Genomic DNA, 19,637 nt, shown 5'->3' on the forward strand with positions numbered 1-19,637 from the left:
TAAAGCCGTGTCAGAGCAGTACCGACTAACTTTGTGACAGGAGAATTTTATATATAAAATTTTCAATAGGTTTATGACGGCAAAACTTTCATGCAGACCTAATTTAAAACTTTCTATTGCGGCTGCGGACATCCGCTTCGTGAAAAGTTGCGAACGCCCTAACAAAATACATATAAAAAAATTATGTACTTACGTGTCAGTTTGACAGACCGTGGAAGTGAATGCCAAACGTGTTAATATTTACGTAAACATCCTTTTAAAGTAAATATAATATTCTAGAAAATATAAGAATGCCACACGTTAAGCAAAGGGCTGAATGTATGCTATTCAACTACGAGACGACATACAAGACCTCGTTCAAGGCAGTTCCAATACCAGCCTTGGTGAAAACAGAATACAAGGAGAAGACGTCGCGAATCTCCCGACCTCCGGCAGAGGTTAAGGACACTCAAACTTTGACCGCCTGGAAGAACACTTTCCCTTTTAACCTGTTGCACAAACCGAAGGAAATCATTAGGACTAATCCTTATGAAGTGCAACAACGTTATGTAAGTCAATCTGGTCTGTAGACATAATCGTGTGAACATTTCGTTCTTGATAGAAGTGAAATTGGTAATATTGAAAAACACTTGTAACTTAATCGATTTCGGTAATAGAAGGATTCATTTATAAAGTGTGAAAGAGCATGTAAGCACTTTTACCATCAGTCAGTCCATGTGCAGCCTTGCGATTAAATTTCAAGCCTTATAAGTAATTGCTATATTGGCACTGCAATTATAGTCTAACATTTGTAGTTTAGTTTACTGCTCGCTCTACGAGGCTCTAGTTAACGATTAATACCCCATAAACTAAGTTTAATGGCTCCCTGAAGCTTACCGCAAATCAAATCGACAACCTACAAACCGTCATAACTCTATGTACAACTCAAGGAAAGCCCGGAAGACATAGACCGCGCGTCAGTACAGCAGACTAGACCACGGTTGGTGATGACGCCCGCGGTGAGTATGGACGACGTCGAGGACCCACGCGCCCGCGCCCTGCTGTGCCGCGACATGTACACCAGCGAGACGACGCGCGCCACGCGGGAGGCCGTCACCCTCCGCGCCGGGCTCGCCGCGCCCCTCCCCAGACACGCCGCACCGGCAAATCCGGTTAGTGGATTGTTTCATCGTCAACCCATTACTGTCCTGGCTGGGCACGGGTCTCGTCTCCGAATGAGAAGGATTAGGCCATAGTCCACCGCGCTGGCCAGGTGCGAATTGGTAGACTTCACATACCTTAGATTTTTTTTAAGATTTCACAAGTATGCAGGTTTCCTTACCATGTTTTCCATCATCGGTTTTAAGCAAGTGATAATTAATTTGTAATACGCACATAACTTTGAAAAATCAAAGGTGCCTGAGATTTGAACCTCGGACCCCTCGGTCAAGAGGCCGAGTTTCTTAACCACTAAGCTATCACTGCGTATACTGGATTGTTTAATAACATTGAAGTAACTAACGAGTATACAGTTCATCTGATGGTAAGTAGATACGCATTACCGATATACATACTACTAGACATGAGATATCCAATGTCCATTGTTTACAGGACTGACTCCCTATGGAACAAGAGTTCCACCTATTTACAGATACGTTTCTACTGTGACTAAAATAGTCGCCTTATACTCGTATGTAGGTATGTCAGTCGACTTTCACACCCTTTAACCGAAACGCAAATTTACAAATGGGTATGGCGGTGGTAGTTCCTCGATTCAACCATATTCGTTCTACCATCCATCAATTTTGAATTTTGTACAACCCGCCATTTGTATAATTAGAATTGTTGTACTACCTGCTGTTTGTATTATAAATGTGACATTGCAACCCGCCGGTCGCCTCGAGTCGGTCCTACTTCGGTAAGCGTCGACAAAGTGACGTGTCGTAAAAAACACAAAATGGATTACCTATTTAATAATAGCGTGTTGTATAAGACTGTATTGTGTAAAACCTGAAGTAAATTGCAAGTTTTGGCATATCCAGATAGTGCTACAGAAGTTGCAACCACCAGTGGTGCCTCCGGAGTGGCGCATGGACTCCGTGTCGTGGGACGGGAAGCAGGTGAGGGGCTTCTGTGACCCCACCAGGGACTTCTGGCGGAGAGAAAAGTTACCCAAGTAAGTTTATTTATACATAATATATATTTCGGAGCTCGAATGGAGACTAAAAAATATTATTATTAGAAGTAATATATTTTTTTTTAAATATAAAATGCCTGATTGCATAGGATTCTTTTAAATTGTGTCATATCATAGAATATACTTCTATAAGTAAATTATTTTCTTGCACAAGTATATTTATTGATATGGTAGACGGGTCACTTGATGGGAAGTGAGTAGTTACCGTCGCCACATTTGCAACATCAAAGGAGTCACCCGCTTTAAAGGAGAGCTCTTTTTACACCTTTTTTGGAAAGTCTCATAGATTTACCTGCATGCGTGCATGTTTTACCTACTTACATGCTTATCACTGCATCAACTTGATTAAGTTTATCTGGTGTCGTTCTCTGATATCTTTTGTCCTCTGATATCATGAAGGGAGGACAGCTGAAACGTCTATGTTGTACTGACATACTGTACCCAAATACATAATTATTTTTTAATGGATAAAACTAACTTAACGTACCTTTCAGATGCAGCGCGTGTACTGAATCCGCGACAGTAGAAGCACATAGGAAAATGTTGCGTCAAATGAAGCACTAAGCTGCGTGAAAAAACATTTATAACATATGTTACGAAATACTAATTATACTATGGGTCGGATCAGTAAAAGTAGGGTATGACCTTAGAGTAGTGACAATTTATTTTTAATATTTACTAGTTTTATATAAGTTTATTTAACTTGTTAAAGATTTACTACCTACATTGTAATTGTGTATGAATAAATTGATTTAAGAATTAGTAGGTGGAGAGCAATAATTATTTTAACTGCCTATAACTTTTGCAATTAACCGTAGATTATTTATGTTCCTATTTGTTATGTTCCTACCACAGACCTGTATTTGTTTTGTACCCGTTCCTACCTACGTTACAGTACTCAAAAACAGGCGGCACAGGAAGTGTGAGTATTAAAACATACTGTGCGTAAGTGGGTAATTGAAAATTGTTATTATTATGTTATTTTAAATAGTGTATGCAGACAGATAATAAATTTTGAATCTATTTTTATTTTTAACATGTTCGTTGTGATATTTGTCATTTGCATTGTGACATTTATTTTACATATATCGAAGAGCACCTTTGGTAACTTGAATTATAATTATTTATTTATTTTGTGTTTCACTTTATTTTGGATTATTTAAACTAGAACATGGATTCTTTACTAAATACATATTTAACTTTACTGAAAATGTCTGAAAATGACCCGCGCTACGATTTAATGTTGTTTAACTATGAAACTACTATGAAGACCGATTTTCGTGACGGTGCAATAATGGATATAAAGAAGACGCTTTACAAGGAGAAACCGAAATGCTTAAGGATAAGACCACCGCCTCTGAAGGACATCCATACCATGACAGACTGGAAGACTCCTTACTTGCCCATAGACTTCTTACTGAAGCCGAAGGAAGTGGTGCGAACAGATCCAAGAAAAGTTCAAGTGCGCTATGTAAGTTTCTTTCAAATCATTTTATGCCCAACTTAAGTAAACTAGGGTAAATTTTGGTAGACACCCATGTCCAGAAGACCAAGACCCGGCAACTTCTTTTGCAGACTCTTAAAGAGGGTAGGTAGGTAATAGGTATTGGTTACTGTCTAATAAAGCTTGTTGTGTAAGGGAGTTGCAAACGAGTTTACCTATAATCCTCCTGATGGTATTAATTAGTGTCCAGGGACAACCTAAAGTAGGATTTGAGTATTATTTAAGTTTCGTCGTAAAGTCTTGATAACACTGCTAAAACTAAAACTTATTTATTAAGCTTATTTAACCAAAGTAGCGAATTGCTGACCACCCAAATAGAACCAAGAAGTGGTCCGCCATCGTCAAATAACGTATTTTGAATGTAAATAAAACTGAATATATTATAAACTCCAGGAAAAACTTGAAGACCTAGATAAGGAGCAAGTGCGAGCTACCCGTCCGCGGCTGGTCATGGTACCCGCGATCAGCATGGACGACATCGAGGAACAGCAGTAAGTAGCATATAAAATAACAGTACTTACTATTTATATGACATATAATATTATATGAATGTAAGTAACAATAATTGTTCTTATGTTGAATTTTTGATTAATTATTTCTAAAATAAAGTTTGTAATTAAACAAGTAAAACGGATAGGTACTACGGAAGGTAACGATGTGGTTCGACTGCTAGTTCATTACAATATTTAGTATTTCTAGCGTCGTAGCTAGGGTGTCTGTCTGTCTGGATGGCAGGAGGTCATACTTAGATGTCTTTGAAATCTATACAGTGCCCATCTATATAGTCACTGGCTGTATGCGTTACACGATTATATGCATTAGCATAAATTAGAAAAAGAAAAAAACGCTCTTGGCGTGAGAATTGTATTTAGCGCGGAAATTCCATCTGAAATAGTTATATTTTAATACTATGTAAATTGTTTTTGAATACTGTCTATAATATTATTCGAATTTATTTTGTTTATAAACTATTTCTTCGCTGACCAGTAAACGAGAGCTTCTAATAAAAGAAGCATACACAACATCCGCGAAGAATGCCATGGTTTTGGGTATCGCCTCGGAACACAAGCAAGCGGCCCAAGTGAAAGCACCATTAACAGACAAATTATCACCAGTTAATCCGGTAAGAAAATTCAGTATAAATGTAAATATTAAATTTTGCTTTGAAATCATACTTAGTGTCTATCTATTACGGTTTAACAGATAGAGCCCTGTAACGGACGGACAGACAGCAGAGACACAGACGTAGATATACATATATACCTATATATAAAAACGATAACCTATCGTTTTACCTTTTGGGGGCATAGACTACTACTACTAATCTAAGTTTGGGACGAAAACATTTGCATCAACTTTTTTTCAACTACGAAAAATATTCACTTTATGTGAGGTGGCTCCTTATGTACTTTGCTAAATCGTCTATGGGAATGATTAGATCTAAAGACATTAGCGCAAACACTTGTTGCAATTTCTATTGTTGAAGCTCTGTAGAGTTCATACGGGTTTATTAGACATTTTACCCAAAAAAAAACAGTAGATATAACTATACTATAACTCATTCGTATTCGTAACCCAAATGTATAATGTATCAGATAGCGATAGAGAAGTGGCAATTCCCGTACATATCGCCGGAGTGGCGCATGGATTCGGTGTCGTGGGACTCGCGGCAGCTGCGTGGCTACTGCGACCCTAAAAGGGACTTCTACCTCGGCCTCAATACTCAGTAAGCACCTAAATATAAATGTATTTTGCCAGCTAGGAACTAACCTAGGTTGAAGGTGGTAGAACCCTTTGTGGTTCGACTCCGGCGGCACCACCGCCACACCTATTTCTACCTAATAACAGCAGTGTTAGGCGCTGCTGACAGACTTTTCCGAGGCGTTCCAGCTTAGTCCTCGGGGGTAGCGGCGCATCTGTGGCCGACCTCAGGTAGGAATATCTAATCTTATCTGGGGTTGATTACAGATGTCCATGGGCGGCAGTAGCCACTTACCAACAGGTGGACTGCATGCTCGTCTGCTACTCTTGCATTATAAAAAAAAAACATTATCTTTGAATGGGGCTTAGTTCGGTGTTTAGCAGTAAAATAGTATTAGATTAATTATTATATACCAATCTAGAATTGTTGCAAAAGTGTAAGTTCCAATTATATAGGTACCTAATGTTTCATTGAACAAAAATTCAAATCACGACGAACTAAAAGTCAACTTAACATTGGTATAATTACAAAATCATTATTACAGACAAAATTAAACCTCCATTTATTAGGAAGTGGTTCAAAAACAAATAATAATAGAATTTAAATTGTTTTTAAATGTTGCAGGTGTAAGGTATGTAACAATACAGCGGCGCGGGAGTACAACATGAAAATGCTGAAGAAAATGAAACGCAACACTATGCAATAACATTTCTTACATTTATTAGATTTATATTGAAAAAAAAAAGAAAACAAATATTTATACAAGTCAAGAGACAAAGTTATAACAAAATTGTCCAAATATATATTTCGAAGATAATACAAACCATTAGAAATGATGTGTTATTTTTAAACTTAAAAATACAAGAAATATATATCCGAGAAAAATCACTTTTGCCTACTCTGAAAAAATATAAATACATAATATGACTTATTTATACTTAATAATAATTCAAACTCTGCCAACAAATGCCTTAATTTATTCGATTATTCATATTTTATTTCATCCTTAACTAATTACACATAACATTGGAATATTTTTTGAAAATTTCGTCATTATAATAACAATAAGTAACATAATTATATAAATTTCAATTGACTGCATTACCAATACTCGGCAGCCCTCAGCGAAATGCATAAAGCGTCATTTTAAATAAATATCACATCAGTTAGCTTATAATTCACTAAGCTACATAAAATACCTCTTAAAAGGTGAGTACTTAATAAAGCATTCGCGAGTACGTACACTTGCTTCATTACCTGAGAATGCTTCTATCAGTATCCTTCTTAGGATCAAATTTTAACATGTCTCGATTTAAATTGTTTGTAAAAATACTCATGTTTTCTATTTTCTACAAAATGTTACTAAACCTCAACTTAAAGAGCATACAATACTAAGATTAGAAATTTAAGCTTGTTACTAATATTAAATCAATGTTAACCAGTTTTTGTCTAGCAAAGGTCGCAGTTTAACAATTTTTATGTAAAAAAAAATCTACTTTAGATTCATGATTGATTAGATATCAGTAACGGGCCTAATATGTACGTTGAGTCCTTTTGAGGCAATCGAAATAATAACAAATAAAAAAGAGAAACAAGAATACTAATGAAAATGAAAAATCCTAATTTGAAACGAGACATGTAAAAATTTTTCCTCGACTAAATATTCTATTGCTCAGCATTCTAACATCTTACTGCCTAAATATATCGATACCCTCAGGCTAACTGCTCATTGGCTACTATCGCGTGAAATAAGGTTGCATAGGACTCTGTTATCGCTTAATTTACTGAGTAATCGGTTATTCCACGACAACGACGTATTTACTTTTATTCAAGAAATCTGTTAACGGTTGATTGATCTATTTGTCTACGCGCCTGCATGAGATACCAAAGTCTGGCCACTGAAATACGCGAGTCTGTAACAGCACCAGTTTTAATGTATGCTTGAATGCTATAGCTTACGATTGCGACACTCGTGAGCTAAAAGTCCAGACGTCAGGAAAGCATTCTTTCAGCGGCTGGAGTAAAAACAGTCCCCCAGCAACTTTCGACTGTTGCGATATTAGCCAACTGCCTGTCAGCCTCCCTAACAATAATCAAAGATATTACATCGTCTGTGTATTAAGAATCATTTTAACCAGGTCGTTAAGCGAATTAGCTAGCTCGTCGAAAGCGCCAACCATCTGAGTTCGCAGTCGATAATCGACTGTCGACTATTCGGGCGCCTTCGATAAGCGACGGTTGACCGTGCACTCGAAGGCGCTCGCCTTAAGAGGAAATCTATTTGACTTTAACAACGCTCCGAGCCACCTTCGATAGAGGAAGTTCGCGAAAGTCAGCAGACTAAGTGGTCTTGGAATAATCTACTCGCTTTTTGAACGACGCGTACTTAGAGTATAAACGCACATATACGTAGCGTCTCCTACGTACACGCCAATTAAAACTCGTGGAATTTTTCAAGACTTGTAATATCTTTGATAAATATACTCTCAAACTATCCAATCCAATTTAATGCATATTCAGTACCAACATTTCAACTTTTAAAACAACATTCAGTCTCGTGATTCCATCCCAAATGCCCTTCGCTTCAATAACATTAATAACAGATAGACGTATAATATTCCAACAATATAATTCATTTGCAGCTTAAATATTTCGTTGTTTTTTATTTATTTCACCGTCAGTATACCCATTTTTTAGATTTCTTATGATTTTCAAATAATTCAGTCAATCTACATTCATCTACATAACATTTAGACATTACTTTCAATATTATTATTAAATGTACATTTTATGTCTTTTTTTAGAGTATATTTAATGTAGAAGAATGAAGTATACCAATATTATGGTATACTTAATTTTATATATTATTTATTGCTGTTTAGCCGTTATTTATATTTATTTTATAAACTTAGCGTATAAAGCGAAGCAACATTTGCATCAATTCGAAGTTTTATATTCGAGTTCTGAAGAATGGTTAATTCATATATCGTATTTATATTTTAAATCGTGTTTATGACGTCTAGTTATTTAAACTCACTTTTGATCGTAATAAGAGAGAAAAAGACCAAGCAGATAAAAGTTGATACATGCTAAGAAATTACATTGTTTAACTTATTTATAATCAACACTAGTTTTTATAAGCGTCAATGAATTCTTCATAAAAGAGAAACTAGAAAATTCAGGATTATTTTTATGTGAAAATCCAACAAAGTGTGAAAATATAGTCTGAAGATTTAAGAGAGGGATTGTTTGATTCTTTAAAATGAAATTTGATAAAAAAAAGGGTTCTGATTATAATTAAGAGACATCCATGGATTTCCATAAGCACAAAACAAAATTTCTGCTAATTCAGTCAAGCAATAAGAAGAATTATGAAAGCACGCACCAGAATCCTACATACAACAATAAATACAAAGCAAAGGCAGAGATTACTCGCACTCACGATACTTCCGCAACGTGACAATATCCTTCTTGGTCCTGCTCATCCTGACGAGGTAGTTCCGGCTGCCGAGCTGGACCAGCCGCAGCGGCGCGCCCCGCGGTCATCCGTCCAGCGCGTCCAGCAGGCAGATGTTGGCGAGCGCGAGCGCCGCGTTCTGCCGCACCGGCGCGCTGCCGTCCTTCAGCAGCTGCAGCAGGCGAGCCCGCGCCGTACGCGTCACGTCCGGGTCCAGCTCGCACTCCTCGGGGTGCTTCTCCTTGATGCGGTACAGCTCCGCGTACAGGAGACCTGGAAGATGTGTTCGATAAGATACAAGGAGAATTTTTGTTTTACAACAAAATTACAAGGTCATCGCGCGTAAAGCAATAAAGCGCGAACAGCATTCGTATGACGTGGCCTGTAGAAATACTGTAGAGCTCGTCGTACGACGTACGCACGCACACACACTCACGCACGCACAGGACACACTTACGCACGCACTCGCTCACAGACTCCCGCACGCACACACACATACACACACACACTCACCCAGCAGCAGCGGCGCGTGCGGGCGCAGCTCGTCGCGCGCGCAGTGCAGGTAGTTGCCGGCGGCGCAGTGCGGACACTCGCCGCACACACACACTCACCCAGCAGCAGCGGCGCGTGCGGGCGCAGCTCGTCGCGCGCGCAGTGCAGGTAGTTGCCGGCGGCGCAGTGCGGACACTCGCCGCACACACACACTCACCCAGCAGCAGCGGCGCGTGCGGGCGCAGCTCGTCGCGCGCGCAGTGCAGGTAGTTGCCGGCGGCGCAGTGCGGACACTCGCCGCACACACACACTCACCCAGCAGCAGCGGCGCGTGCGGGCGCAGCTCGTCGCGCGCGCAGTGCAGGTAGTTGCCGGCGGCGCAGTGCGGACACTCGCCGCACACACACACTCACCCAGCAGCAGCGGCGCGTGCGGGCGCAGCTCGTCGCGCGCGCAGTGCAGGTAGTTGCCGGCGGCGCAGTGCGGACACTCGCCGCACACACACACTCACCCAGCAGCAGCGGCGCGTGCGGGCGCAGCTCGTCGCGCGCGCAGTGCAGGTAGTTGCCGGCGGCGCAGTGCGGACACTCGCCGCACACACACACTCACCCAGCAGCAGCGGCGCGTGCGGGCGCAGCTCGTCGCGCGCGCAGTGCAGGTAGTTGCCGGCGGCGCAGTGCGGACACTCGCCGCACACACACACTCACCCAGCAGCAGCGGCGCGTGCGGGCGCAGCTCGTCGCGCGCGCAGTGCAGGTAGTTGCCGGCGGCGCAGTGCGGACACTCGCCGCACACACACACTCACCCAGCAGCAGCGGCGCGTGCGGGCGCAGCTCGTCGCGCGCGCAGTGCAGGTAGTTGCCGGCGGCGCAGTGCGGACACTCGCCGCACACACACACTCACCCAGCAGCAGCGGCGCGTGCGGGCGCAGCTCGTCGCGCGCGCAGTGCAGGTAGTTGCCGGCGGCGGGCAGCGCGCGCGCGGCGGCGGCGGGGCGCTCGGCCGCCAGCTGCCGCAGCAGCGCCGCCAGGAACTCGTCCAGGTACAGCCGGCCCTCGTCCACCAGGTGCGCCTGCGCAAACTCCGACGACCGCGGCACGCCCATCGTGCGGAACACCGAGCGCAGGGTGAACTTGCTCGCCTGTCATAAATATGTTTTTGTAAGCACAGAGATATAACGGGAATCCCCCATAAGGACAAACTGCTATTATATTACTCACCCTAACAACAGCAGGATTATTATCACACAAATGCAGCAAGAAGCAGGGTAGAGACGCGATAGATTGATCCACCAGCGCCTCCGAGTTGACCCTGCCGGCGATGATACCGAACAGTCGTATAGAGTTCTCCCTGAGCTGAGCGCAGTCCGTGTTCATAAAGGGGCGGATCTTCTGGGAGATGGAGACCAGCTCGCGGTCGAACTCCTTGTCCAGTTCCTCGGTTTCCGTCAGCAATCGGCTGAGACCTTGGATTGCTGCGAGAGGCACGTTATCTATTGGTGACCTGGAATAGACGAAATTGTTGTTACTTAATGACAAAGGGTTTGATGTATACAATTCTTACTAATATTATAAATGCGAATGTGGGTGTCTTTTGTTTGTAACGCTTTCACGCCTTAACTACATAACCCATTGTCATGAAATTTTGTGCACACGCTTAGGGGTCCAGAAAAGGACATAGGTCCAACATTTACCACAAAGTTGGAGTTTCTTTCGCTTTTTCTTCTCCATAACGAAATACCTTTTGAAGTGATTGTATTGACATTCAAAAAGTGCGCTGTAAAGAACCAATTTTGAATAAAAAAAATGATTTGATTTAAAAAAAATATATCACACTCACTGCGTCTTCTGAGCGTCGACGCCCTGGCTGAGCGCGGCGAGCGCGTGCGGCAGCGCCTGCGCGCGGTGCTCGCGCTGCAGCTGCGCGATGTTGGCGGCGCCGCGCAGGCACGCCGCCCGCACGCGCGGCTCCGAGTCCTTCCAGCCCGTGTTCAGCGTCGCCAGCACCGTCTCGATCAGGAGCGGGTTGTCGTTGCACCTGGACATGGTTACAATTACATGGTTATTGACATTTCAAAATAAAATTACAAATAAAATGTTCAATATTCCCTTTGAACATTTTATTTGTGTTACAAAAAGATTATAGTGTAAGTGTTGGTAGGCATTTCCATTATTATAACACTGCTGCATCTGCAGCGACAGTTCCAGCAGTGTGGCCCTGCCCCACGCTCCAGCTCGCATCGCACGTAGAGTCCGCGCCAAACCGCTAGTCCGCTCCGAATATAGGAACGAGTCACGTCGCAATAGCAAATTGTAGATATAGGCGGGACGAAGACAGTCCTACCCCTCCCCCCTCGGCGTCTGCTCTGGCCCTCCGAAAAAAGGTGCCCATTAGTGAGCCCTTACAATGCTAGTAACATAGTCGTGTTCGACCACTTTGACTCTGACTGACACCTGCGGGCATTAACTTCAGAGCGGACTAGAAGTTCGGCGCGGGCCGTACCTGTAGTTGAGCAGGTCCGCGAGCAGCACGAGCGCGGCGGTGCGGTGCGGCGGCAGCGGCGAGCGCGCGTACTGCGCGAGGCGGGCCAGCAGGCGCGCCAGCTGCGGCGGCCGCGCGCGGGCCAGCGCGCCGCCCAGCAGCGGCGCCAGCTCCAGCAGCGTGGCCGCGCTGTCGCCGTGCTCCACCGACAGGCACAGCGAACACGCCTCCTTTACCTACAGATGGTCGTTTATTTATTAAATTATTTATGTATTATTCATTTACTCATTCATTCATTCATTTGTTATAATCTATCATTCATTTATTTAATACTTCATTAATTTATTTCTTAATTTAACAAAAACATTTCATTGCTCTACCCGAAGAGCCCACACTGTTAAAAAACTTAAATCCTAAAGCGAAGATTGCATCTATTGAAATCGTACCAAATCCTCCATCAATTTCTTGCCTGTTCATTTATCGATTACCTATATAATAACAAAATGTGTTAAATACTAACCTTATGACAATCAGCCTGTTCAAGGAACGCATTGAAGGTATTGACTGTGATCTTCGCTGGAGACAACCGTATCGCCTCCCTATTGGGCACGTAGCCGAGCCTCTCCTGGCCCTTGCTATTAGGCACCGAGTATGCGGGGGGTTCTGCTTCAATATAGCACGCCAGGGTTGTGTATAGCACGGAGAACAGTTCCGAGAACTTCTCTATGCAAATGGGTCGCATCGAATCCTCTTGCAACATCTCTCCTAGAGCACTCACTAACTGCATTTGGAAAGATAAAAAATAAATAATTAACAATCAATTGAGGATGGTAAGACCTTCATGACTAGATGCACTGCCACAACATCTATTTCTGGCTAATAATAGCGGTGTCGAGGCAAATAATACGGCATTTCTACTTGGTCCACAAGGAAAGCAGTACATTTATGATGAACCTCAAGTTGTTGTACATTCGTTTGTCGTCTTACCATCAGAAAGTCTCAATTAATCATTAGTATTGCAAATTAAGTAGTACTAGATCTTACTCACAGTGAGCGGTTGGAGTGCTGCTATATGGTTCTCGGTTATGTGATAAGGGTCCTCATAAAGCTCTATGGACGTCATCATCCTGAGGAAGTTGTCGACGATCGCTACCGACAAGCTTTCATCCTTGGCCAAGTAACGCCAGCTGGATACAACGCATCTAAAAATATATAAGCTTCTAGTATTTTTTTAACTTTTCGCTGGAAAAATTATATAGATATAAAAAAAAATCACATGCAAAACTAGTCATATGAACGATTATCGAATATGAAAACTTACTCATCAAATTAAAGTGGAAATAAAAACGTTACTTAATAAATGAACTTACGGTTTCAATGGTATTTTTTGCCCCAGCAGCACAGCCGTCACGGCGTTGGAATGGTGACGCGTCAACGAGGTGAGCGGCTTCATTAATCTATTCGCCGTTTCGGAAACTGCATCCATCGTCGCCAACATCACTTCCACGATCCTCTCAATGTTTTGGAATAAGTCCTGACCCTTCTTTATGAAATAGGCATCTAGAATAGCACTTATGCCTACACTTCGAAGCTCTTGGTCATCGTAACCTTCTAGCAGACTTTCTATAAACTGCATTGTATGGTGGTGCGGAATTTTCACGGATATAGTGTCACATAACTTCATGCAGTAATCAGTTATCATGGTGAGGTCATTCGTGAGTATATTGTTCTGAAGTTGGGATAGGTTAGCCATGCATTCGTCCTCCGGTTCCACTGTATGGCCTTCGTACAAATCTTGAATCTGAATTATTAGCTTGATACAGTCCACTGTGGTCAATCTTACAGGGAAGTTCGTATCAGCCACTCCTGGTATGATAAGGCCTAGTAAGTAACCCATTTGACCGAATTTACTGGGTGTTTCATAGTTTAGTTTCACATTTTTGATGTAAGAATCAAACACGACTTGCAGGATTAGCACCGAGGCAGTCCGGATTTCATCATTATCATTCCGAATCCAATCTGTCAATAATCCAACTAAATCGTCTATTGTGCTCAGACATGTCGATTGGATTATTAGTTCTCTAATTAAAGAGTGTAATAGAGTCAGAGAATCGTTCAACGTTTTCGCCAAGAGATCATTTTTGTGACCATTCCCTTCGATCTCGTATTTTCGCTTGAAAGAGGACAATTCTCCGAATATACTGTTGAACAGAACTCGCAGTATTGTATTTCTTTCTTCTGGTAAAATTCCTTTCTGCAACTTCGTTAGTGCCTTCGAAGCTTTTACTATTATTGGATATAATTCGACATTTCGTTTATCCAGATTGGAATTGTATATTTGTTCTAAAACCGCATTCAGAAGCTGCCATCGATTTCTTAAAGCGACATTATGATGAGACGCGGGGTGGAGGGCCTTGCTGATATCGTATAGCGTTGTGATACTGGCATTACACAGGTCGAATGGAGGATTTGATTTTAAAATGTCAAACAATATCGATGTCACGTTATCCCCCAGTCTTGCTAGCACGTGAACATCCAGACACTCTGAAGCTACCTTGCCGTAACATGTTATTACCGCAAACTTTACGATAGCCAGCTCCATCTCATTTTTGGAGTTTCTAGCCGAAAGGAAGTTTAGCAGCTTGTTTCCGCGTTTAGCTTCGTTTTCTTTGTAAATTGCGTCAAGTTCATTAAGAATGAATTCACCATGCTGCCTTGAAGCAATTCCTACGGCTTTACTGACATAATGCACGCTTTCCATGGGAATGGATTTGAGTGCGAGGAGAATAATCTTTAAAACGCTTTCAACAACAGCAGCATTAGACATGTGGCAGGACAATATTGCAAGGTATTGCAAGGATACCCCCTTGATCATAGGTCCTTGTTTCTTTGTGAGCACCTGCTTTGAAATCAAAGAGGATATAGATTCAACCCATTTGTTGCTGTTCACTTGTTCCACTGCAGACACCAGTAAGTCCAATAACATTCCATGCCATTGCTCCTTAGATTCGTTCTTTTCTACAAATTTTAATAATCTCTGGATCTCAACTGTCCATGAATTCTTCAAATTCTTATGAACATCCCCTGAGAATTCTTCCAGAAAGACAAGCAGGTTTTTGTTCCTTTCTGTTTGATCAGTATCTACTACATGGGTTAGACATCGGACGAAAACCAAATCGGGCGAGCATTTCATCTCTATCTTCTCCAACTTTTCTGTTTCATCGTCGACAATTACCGCAGAGTTATTTTGTAGAAGCGACGTTAGGCAGTGACTGACCGTTGACATCGAGGGTGTAAATTCATCGACAGTGAGTGCGTTGAGTAATAAATTTCTTAATTGCGTTCGTACGCTCGTTACCGTATTACACATGAGAATCAGCGAACTCTTGCATGTGTCGTGGAGATCAGTGATTTCGATTTTTGAAGCGGGAGGCGGCATTTCAATACCGCAGTGTTTTATGATAAATTCGACCATAGCAAAGTCTTCTGCTGTTACGATGCAATTTCTATACACCAAGCCGACAATGGCTTTAACGAGTAGCTTTTTCATTTTTAATCCTTGTTCCATCACAGTCATTACTTTTAGAATTGCAATGAATTTAGTAGAGAAATTGTCAATAAAAACTTGAGATGATGTCGTTAAATGGGTTAGAATTATAACAGCTTTCATTCTGTCTTTCTCTTGATTATTTTTACATTGATGCAAGAGACCTTCTATGGTTTGATCTGGAAACTGTCCGGCCATGTGGTCGAAGCAGCGTAAGACTTCAAAATGATTTTTAACAGTTTGAGGTTGGTCGTAATCCGGCTCCAGTAGGACCAAATTGAACATGACATGGTTTATGGAGTTGATGACGCTATCATTAAGCGTCAATTTTGGGTTCAAAGCTGATGGAGACAGCAAATACGATATACATTGACTAATACAGTAGAAGTTTATCATTGGTTTGCGGTACAAGGACAGCAACGATAGCACAAATTTGTTGACTGTTTCGTTGAATTGTCTTTCAGATATCAATCTCGTTATAGGACCTAGGGCCTCGAGAACGGATTCTGACACTTTAGGCTCGTAGGAGGGAAGCCACTGGTTGTATAGCACGTCGAATATTACTGTGAACTCCGTGACAAAATTGTCTTTGATTGATGTTATGTTATCATTTTCTACGTTATCGCCAATCTGTTCGCTAACAGCGACAGCGAAATGTCCGAATGCTGTAAAACATAATAAAGTCGTATTAGATTTGTAAAAACAATCCTACTAGAATATAGGAATCATTTGAGGAAAATTCCTAAAATATCGTTGTTGATTTGCACTTTGTTAATATTTAATTCTCGCTGTCCGACGAAAATCATCGCGGCATCAAGATAAGAGATAACCTAAAGATCCTAGTACTTAACACCTACCATAAGCAAATGCCTGCTTAATGCCGTCCTGCTTGACAAGGGGCAGCAGCGGCAGCATCTTCGCTAACACCTCCTTAACATGCGGCACCACGCCGTGCGTGTTGACGGCCGCCAGCGTGCCCAGTGTGTGCGCGATCGTGTAGTGCGGCACTGACGCTGGCGACAGCTGGTTTATTAGCGAACGGAGGACCTGTACAAGCGAATAGCTTGTGTAAAGACTACTTTCCTTATATATAACTGCCTGCCTTCCCTCAATGGTAGCAAGCAAATGGAATTAGATTGGAGCAAAGGACCAGATGATTGTCTCGTTTAGAGATGACTCAAGCTTCTTACGAGTACTATAATCTCTTTAGCGTTACAATGCTGGGCATGACTTCCGCGACTAGGGGTAGCCAGCGAAATTAAACATTCTGCCACAATGTGGACTACTGGAGGAATATAGCTTAACCATGGCAGATATTTGCTGCCCATTAAGACAGCAAGGTTTAATCGTTGTTTTTCAATTATAACAATTGCAACCAACAGTTTGCCATTGCTTTTAAAGCAATAAAATGTGATGAAATTTTATCACTGACAATAATCCAATATCATATTAGATCAGCATTGAGTTACTCCCAAGTTGTGTCACATCTCATGTTTTTAAATCTTTGAAATCCTATTAAATTGGTGAAAGAAGGTTATTTCATTTATAAATTATATTTTAAATACAAAGTTGCTATAACAAAAGTTCAAAGTGTACAATTACACATTTATCATGTGCCTGGTAATGGTTCAAATAATACTGAGAATATTGTTTACATCATGAATCACAGTGATCTGGCACTGTTGGACGCCATTTTGTGCAACAAGGCCATAGTTATTTAATATGTGTGAAATATTTATAATTGTGTTAAGTACTCCTTGCCTGTATTTCCTTTCAATGATTTTATATCTGTAAGCTGTGGGCATTATATATATTAATCCAGAATCCAATAATTGTAACTGTAATGTGTTCAAAAGAAATAGCTTATTGTATGATTATTTTTTATGTATTTTTGACCTAAAATAATAATGTTGTAGAAAGTCAATTTATATGGATATACTTATTTGAATATGACAAAAAGAGGGACTGCAATTATTTTAATCAGTGTTTTGGTATTTGTAATTGAAATCGAGCGGTATTGATTACTGTTAATGTTACCAGTATCACAAGTATTTTTGCTATAAAATAGCATGATGGCTGGTATAAGAAGCAAGGATAAGGGGTAAATAACATGTATCATCAAGCTAATATAGTATTTATGTTTTTAACCGACCGAATGCAGTTCATTAGATGGTAAGTGGTTACTACCACCCATATACATCTGTAATCAACCTCTGATAAGATTCTTACCTGAGGTCGGCTACAGGTGCAACATTATCCCTGAGGTCTAAAATGGAATGCTTCAGAAAAATAACAGCATTTTTGCATACCAAATCAAGATACTCATGTCCCACAGCAACCAGGACCGCGGAAGCTCCAAGCTGCACTGACGGCTCGTAGGAGGGGTTCTCTGTCATTGCTCGCAACATGGCGTTGACAAGCTCTGCAGCCACTTGGGGATCCAACTTCTTCACCTGGTTGACACATGTTTGTTCTAAGACCCTGCAAATTCAAACTTTATTTATTGAAAAGTTTTTTATTGCTCAATAATTGTTTTAATTGCACTTAAAACATAATTTTTAATATTACTGGTGCATCAATATTTGCTCATTGTACACATGTTCTTTGGTATGCATACCACTTATTTATGATAACAATTAGAGGACTATTTATTATTCTCGATTTTGCTGAGTACTTTTGTAATGGATAAGAAACATTTGAGTACCATCTTAACACTCAGTTTTATAACTGTTTTTACAATGGAGCAAATACACAAACCAAAAACTTCAACATTCAACCAAACATTTTCTTCAACTACATTAATGTCCCATAACTGGAAATTGGTCCTCTTTCAAAGAAGTTTTAAGGCCTAAGTTGAAATGCAAGATTTTCTCAAGCTTTTACATTAATGTAATAGTATTTAAATATATTCAAAAATACAAGTTTATGATCTTATATGTAGTCACAACAGACCTATATTTTTTATTCAAGACATTTAAAAAAATACCATGTGTAACATATTTTTTAATACATGAATATTAATATTATAAGACAGTGACATAATTATCTAGCAATTTGCATAGTTCTAGAATAATACTTACTTCACAATATTACCCAACTGCGTTACATTCGCTTTAGGCGTATTTGTGTAAAAGTCGCAAAATATTTCTATCACTTCATTTGGGTAGGAACCGGCTATCTTCGTCAGTGATTTAATAACAACGTTGTTTACAGAGTTATCGCTATCTCCACTCGCTTTTATTAGTACTGTCACCGTATCTGCAAAATAAATTGCTTATTGTCCGAGAAGTCCTACAAATGTTTTACGCAGGATAATTCCTGTATCCATACCTTTCAAACACTCTAATTTCGCCGACATCTTGCCACTTAACAATCTTCTACGCACTAATTACTTTAACAGGCACATCACCGCAGCACCTTTTTCCTTTCTTTTCGCAAACGAAACAATATTGTATTCACAAAATCACTGCAATTTGAGTAATCTGGAAATGTGAAATGACATACATTGTCAAATGTCAGTTGGTCAAATCATTCTTTCGTCAACAACATTCTGTCAAGAACCTTCGGTGTACTGTCACTAACGTCAAATCAATAATTTAGTAAAGTTGCCATAATTCAAGGACATTCGTATATTTTATACTCTGTTTAATAAACTTTTATTTCCAGGATTTCACTGTAGCTTTATATGTTACAATAAAATATAAATATCTACAAATGATAAATAAGTGTGATGTCCTGGGGTTATTTTAAAAAAAAGACCTTATTATTAAGGTGACGACACATTTACAACTAAAGCTTACAAATATTTTAGTAACTACTTTTGTCACCATATTTTGAAGCATTTATAAGACTGATAAATATATAAGACCGTATACAAGAATAAATTTATTTTTTCCAGATATAACCTAACGACAGTATTATTATTCAATGTTTAAATGTACAAAGTAAACGTTTATTTTTGGATTCAATGTTTTAACTTATAACAATAATGCTAATGCCATAAAATAAGGATATTTTACATAAGAATCATAAGATCCATCAATAGTATTTCTTTCCTAGTTACAATACTATGGTAGAAAATTTACTATGGTCAAATAGAACTTTTTTATGTGAATTACAGGAACTAAAAAGAAAAAGGTTTAATGATTGCATGTAATAAACTTCATTTCATATTTAACCCCGAGGTACAAAGAAAAATATTAGATATACGCATAGATTAGTAAAGATACTTCGCCGCCTTGAAATTGAATGAAGCCACAAATAGCTTATTTTAGTAAG

The 19,637-nt window shown here is 40.3% G+C and overlaps 2 protein-coding genes across 2 annotated transcripts; one reads left to right on the plus strand and one right to left on the minus strand.

Annotated features, from left to right (window-relative positions):
* The first annotated feature begins 205 nt into the window (after positions 1 to 205).
* LOC140747847 (uncharacterized) lies at positions 206 to 6,234 on the plus strand. The gene is made up of 9 exons (XM_073080464.1): positions 206 to 565; positions 914 to 1,151; positions 2,022 to 2,155; positions 2,671 to 2,698; positions 3,345 to 3,647; positions 4,074 to 4,171; positions 4,668 to 4,803; positions 5,276 to 5,406; positions 6,007 to 6,234. The coding sequence occupies exons 1-9, from the start codon at positions 291 to 293 to the stop codon at positions 6,086 to 6,088; spliced, it is 1,425 nt and encodes a 474-aa protein (XP_072936565.1). The 5' UTR covers positions 206 to 290; the 3' UTR covers positions 6,089 to 6,234.
* On the minus strand, positions 6,234 to 18,891 carry c11.1 (maestro heat like repeat family protein c11.1). Its single transcript, XM_073081252.1, has 12 exons — positions 18,690 to 18,891; positions 18,440 to 18,617; positions 17,669 to 17,840; positions 16,217 to 16,406; positions 13,183 to 16,024; positions 12,861 to 13,014; positions 12,333 to 12,593; positions 11,834 to 12,048; positions 11,171 to 11,368; positions 10,552 to 10,834; positions 10,235 to 10,472; positions 6,234 to 9,112 (listed from the first exon to the last, which is right to left on the minus strand). The coding sequence occupies exons 1-12, from the start codon at positions 18,715 to 18,717 to the stop codon at positions 8,925 to 8,927; spliced, it is 4,947 nt and encodes a 1,648-aa protein (XP_072937353.1). The 5' UTR covers positions 18,718 to 18,891; the 3' UTR covers positions 6,234 to 8,924.
* Between the last annotated feature and the right edge of the window lie 746 nt (positions 18,892 to 19,637).

The sequence above is a fragment of the Epargyreus clarus genome, unplaced genomic scaffold (genome assembly GCF_041222505.1).
Source record: "Epargyreus clarus isolate Ecla_fem2 unplaced genomic scaffold, WU_Ecla_fem_2.2 ptg000015l, whole genome shotgun sequence".
NCBI classification, from domain to species: Eukaryota; Metazoa; Arthropoda; class Insecta; order Lepidoptera; family Hesperiidae; genus Epargyreus; species Epargyreus clarus.

Bases quoted from the DNA above. Each gene is read 5' to 3' on its own strand.
- LOC140747847 (XM_073080464.1), top strand. From the start codon at position 291: ATGCCACACGTTAAGCAAAGGGCTGAATGTATGCTATTCAACTACGAG. The intron at 1,152-2,021 runs GTTAGTGGATTG...TGGCATATCCAG, and splicing joins ACGCCGCACCGGCAAATCCG to ATAGTGCTACAGAAGTTGCA. The intron at 4,804-5,275 runs GTAAGAAAATTC...ATAATGTATCAG, and splicing joins AATTATCACCAGTTAATCCG to ATAGCGATAGAGAAGTGGCA.
- c11.1 (XM_073081252.1), bottom strand. From the start codon at position 18,717: ATGTCGGCGAAATTAGAGTGTTTGAAAG. The intron at 10,473-10,551 runs GTGAGTAATATA...TATTTATGACAG, and splicing joins ATAATCCTGCTGTTGTTAGG to GCGAGCAAGTTCACCCTGCG. The intron at 9,113-10,234 runs GTGAGTGTGTGT...CACATCTTCCAG, and splicing joins GCACGCGCCGCTGCTGCTGG to GTCTCCTGTACGCGGAGCTG.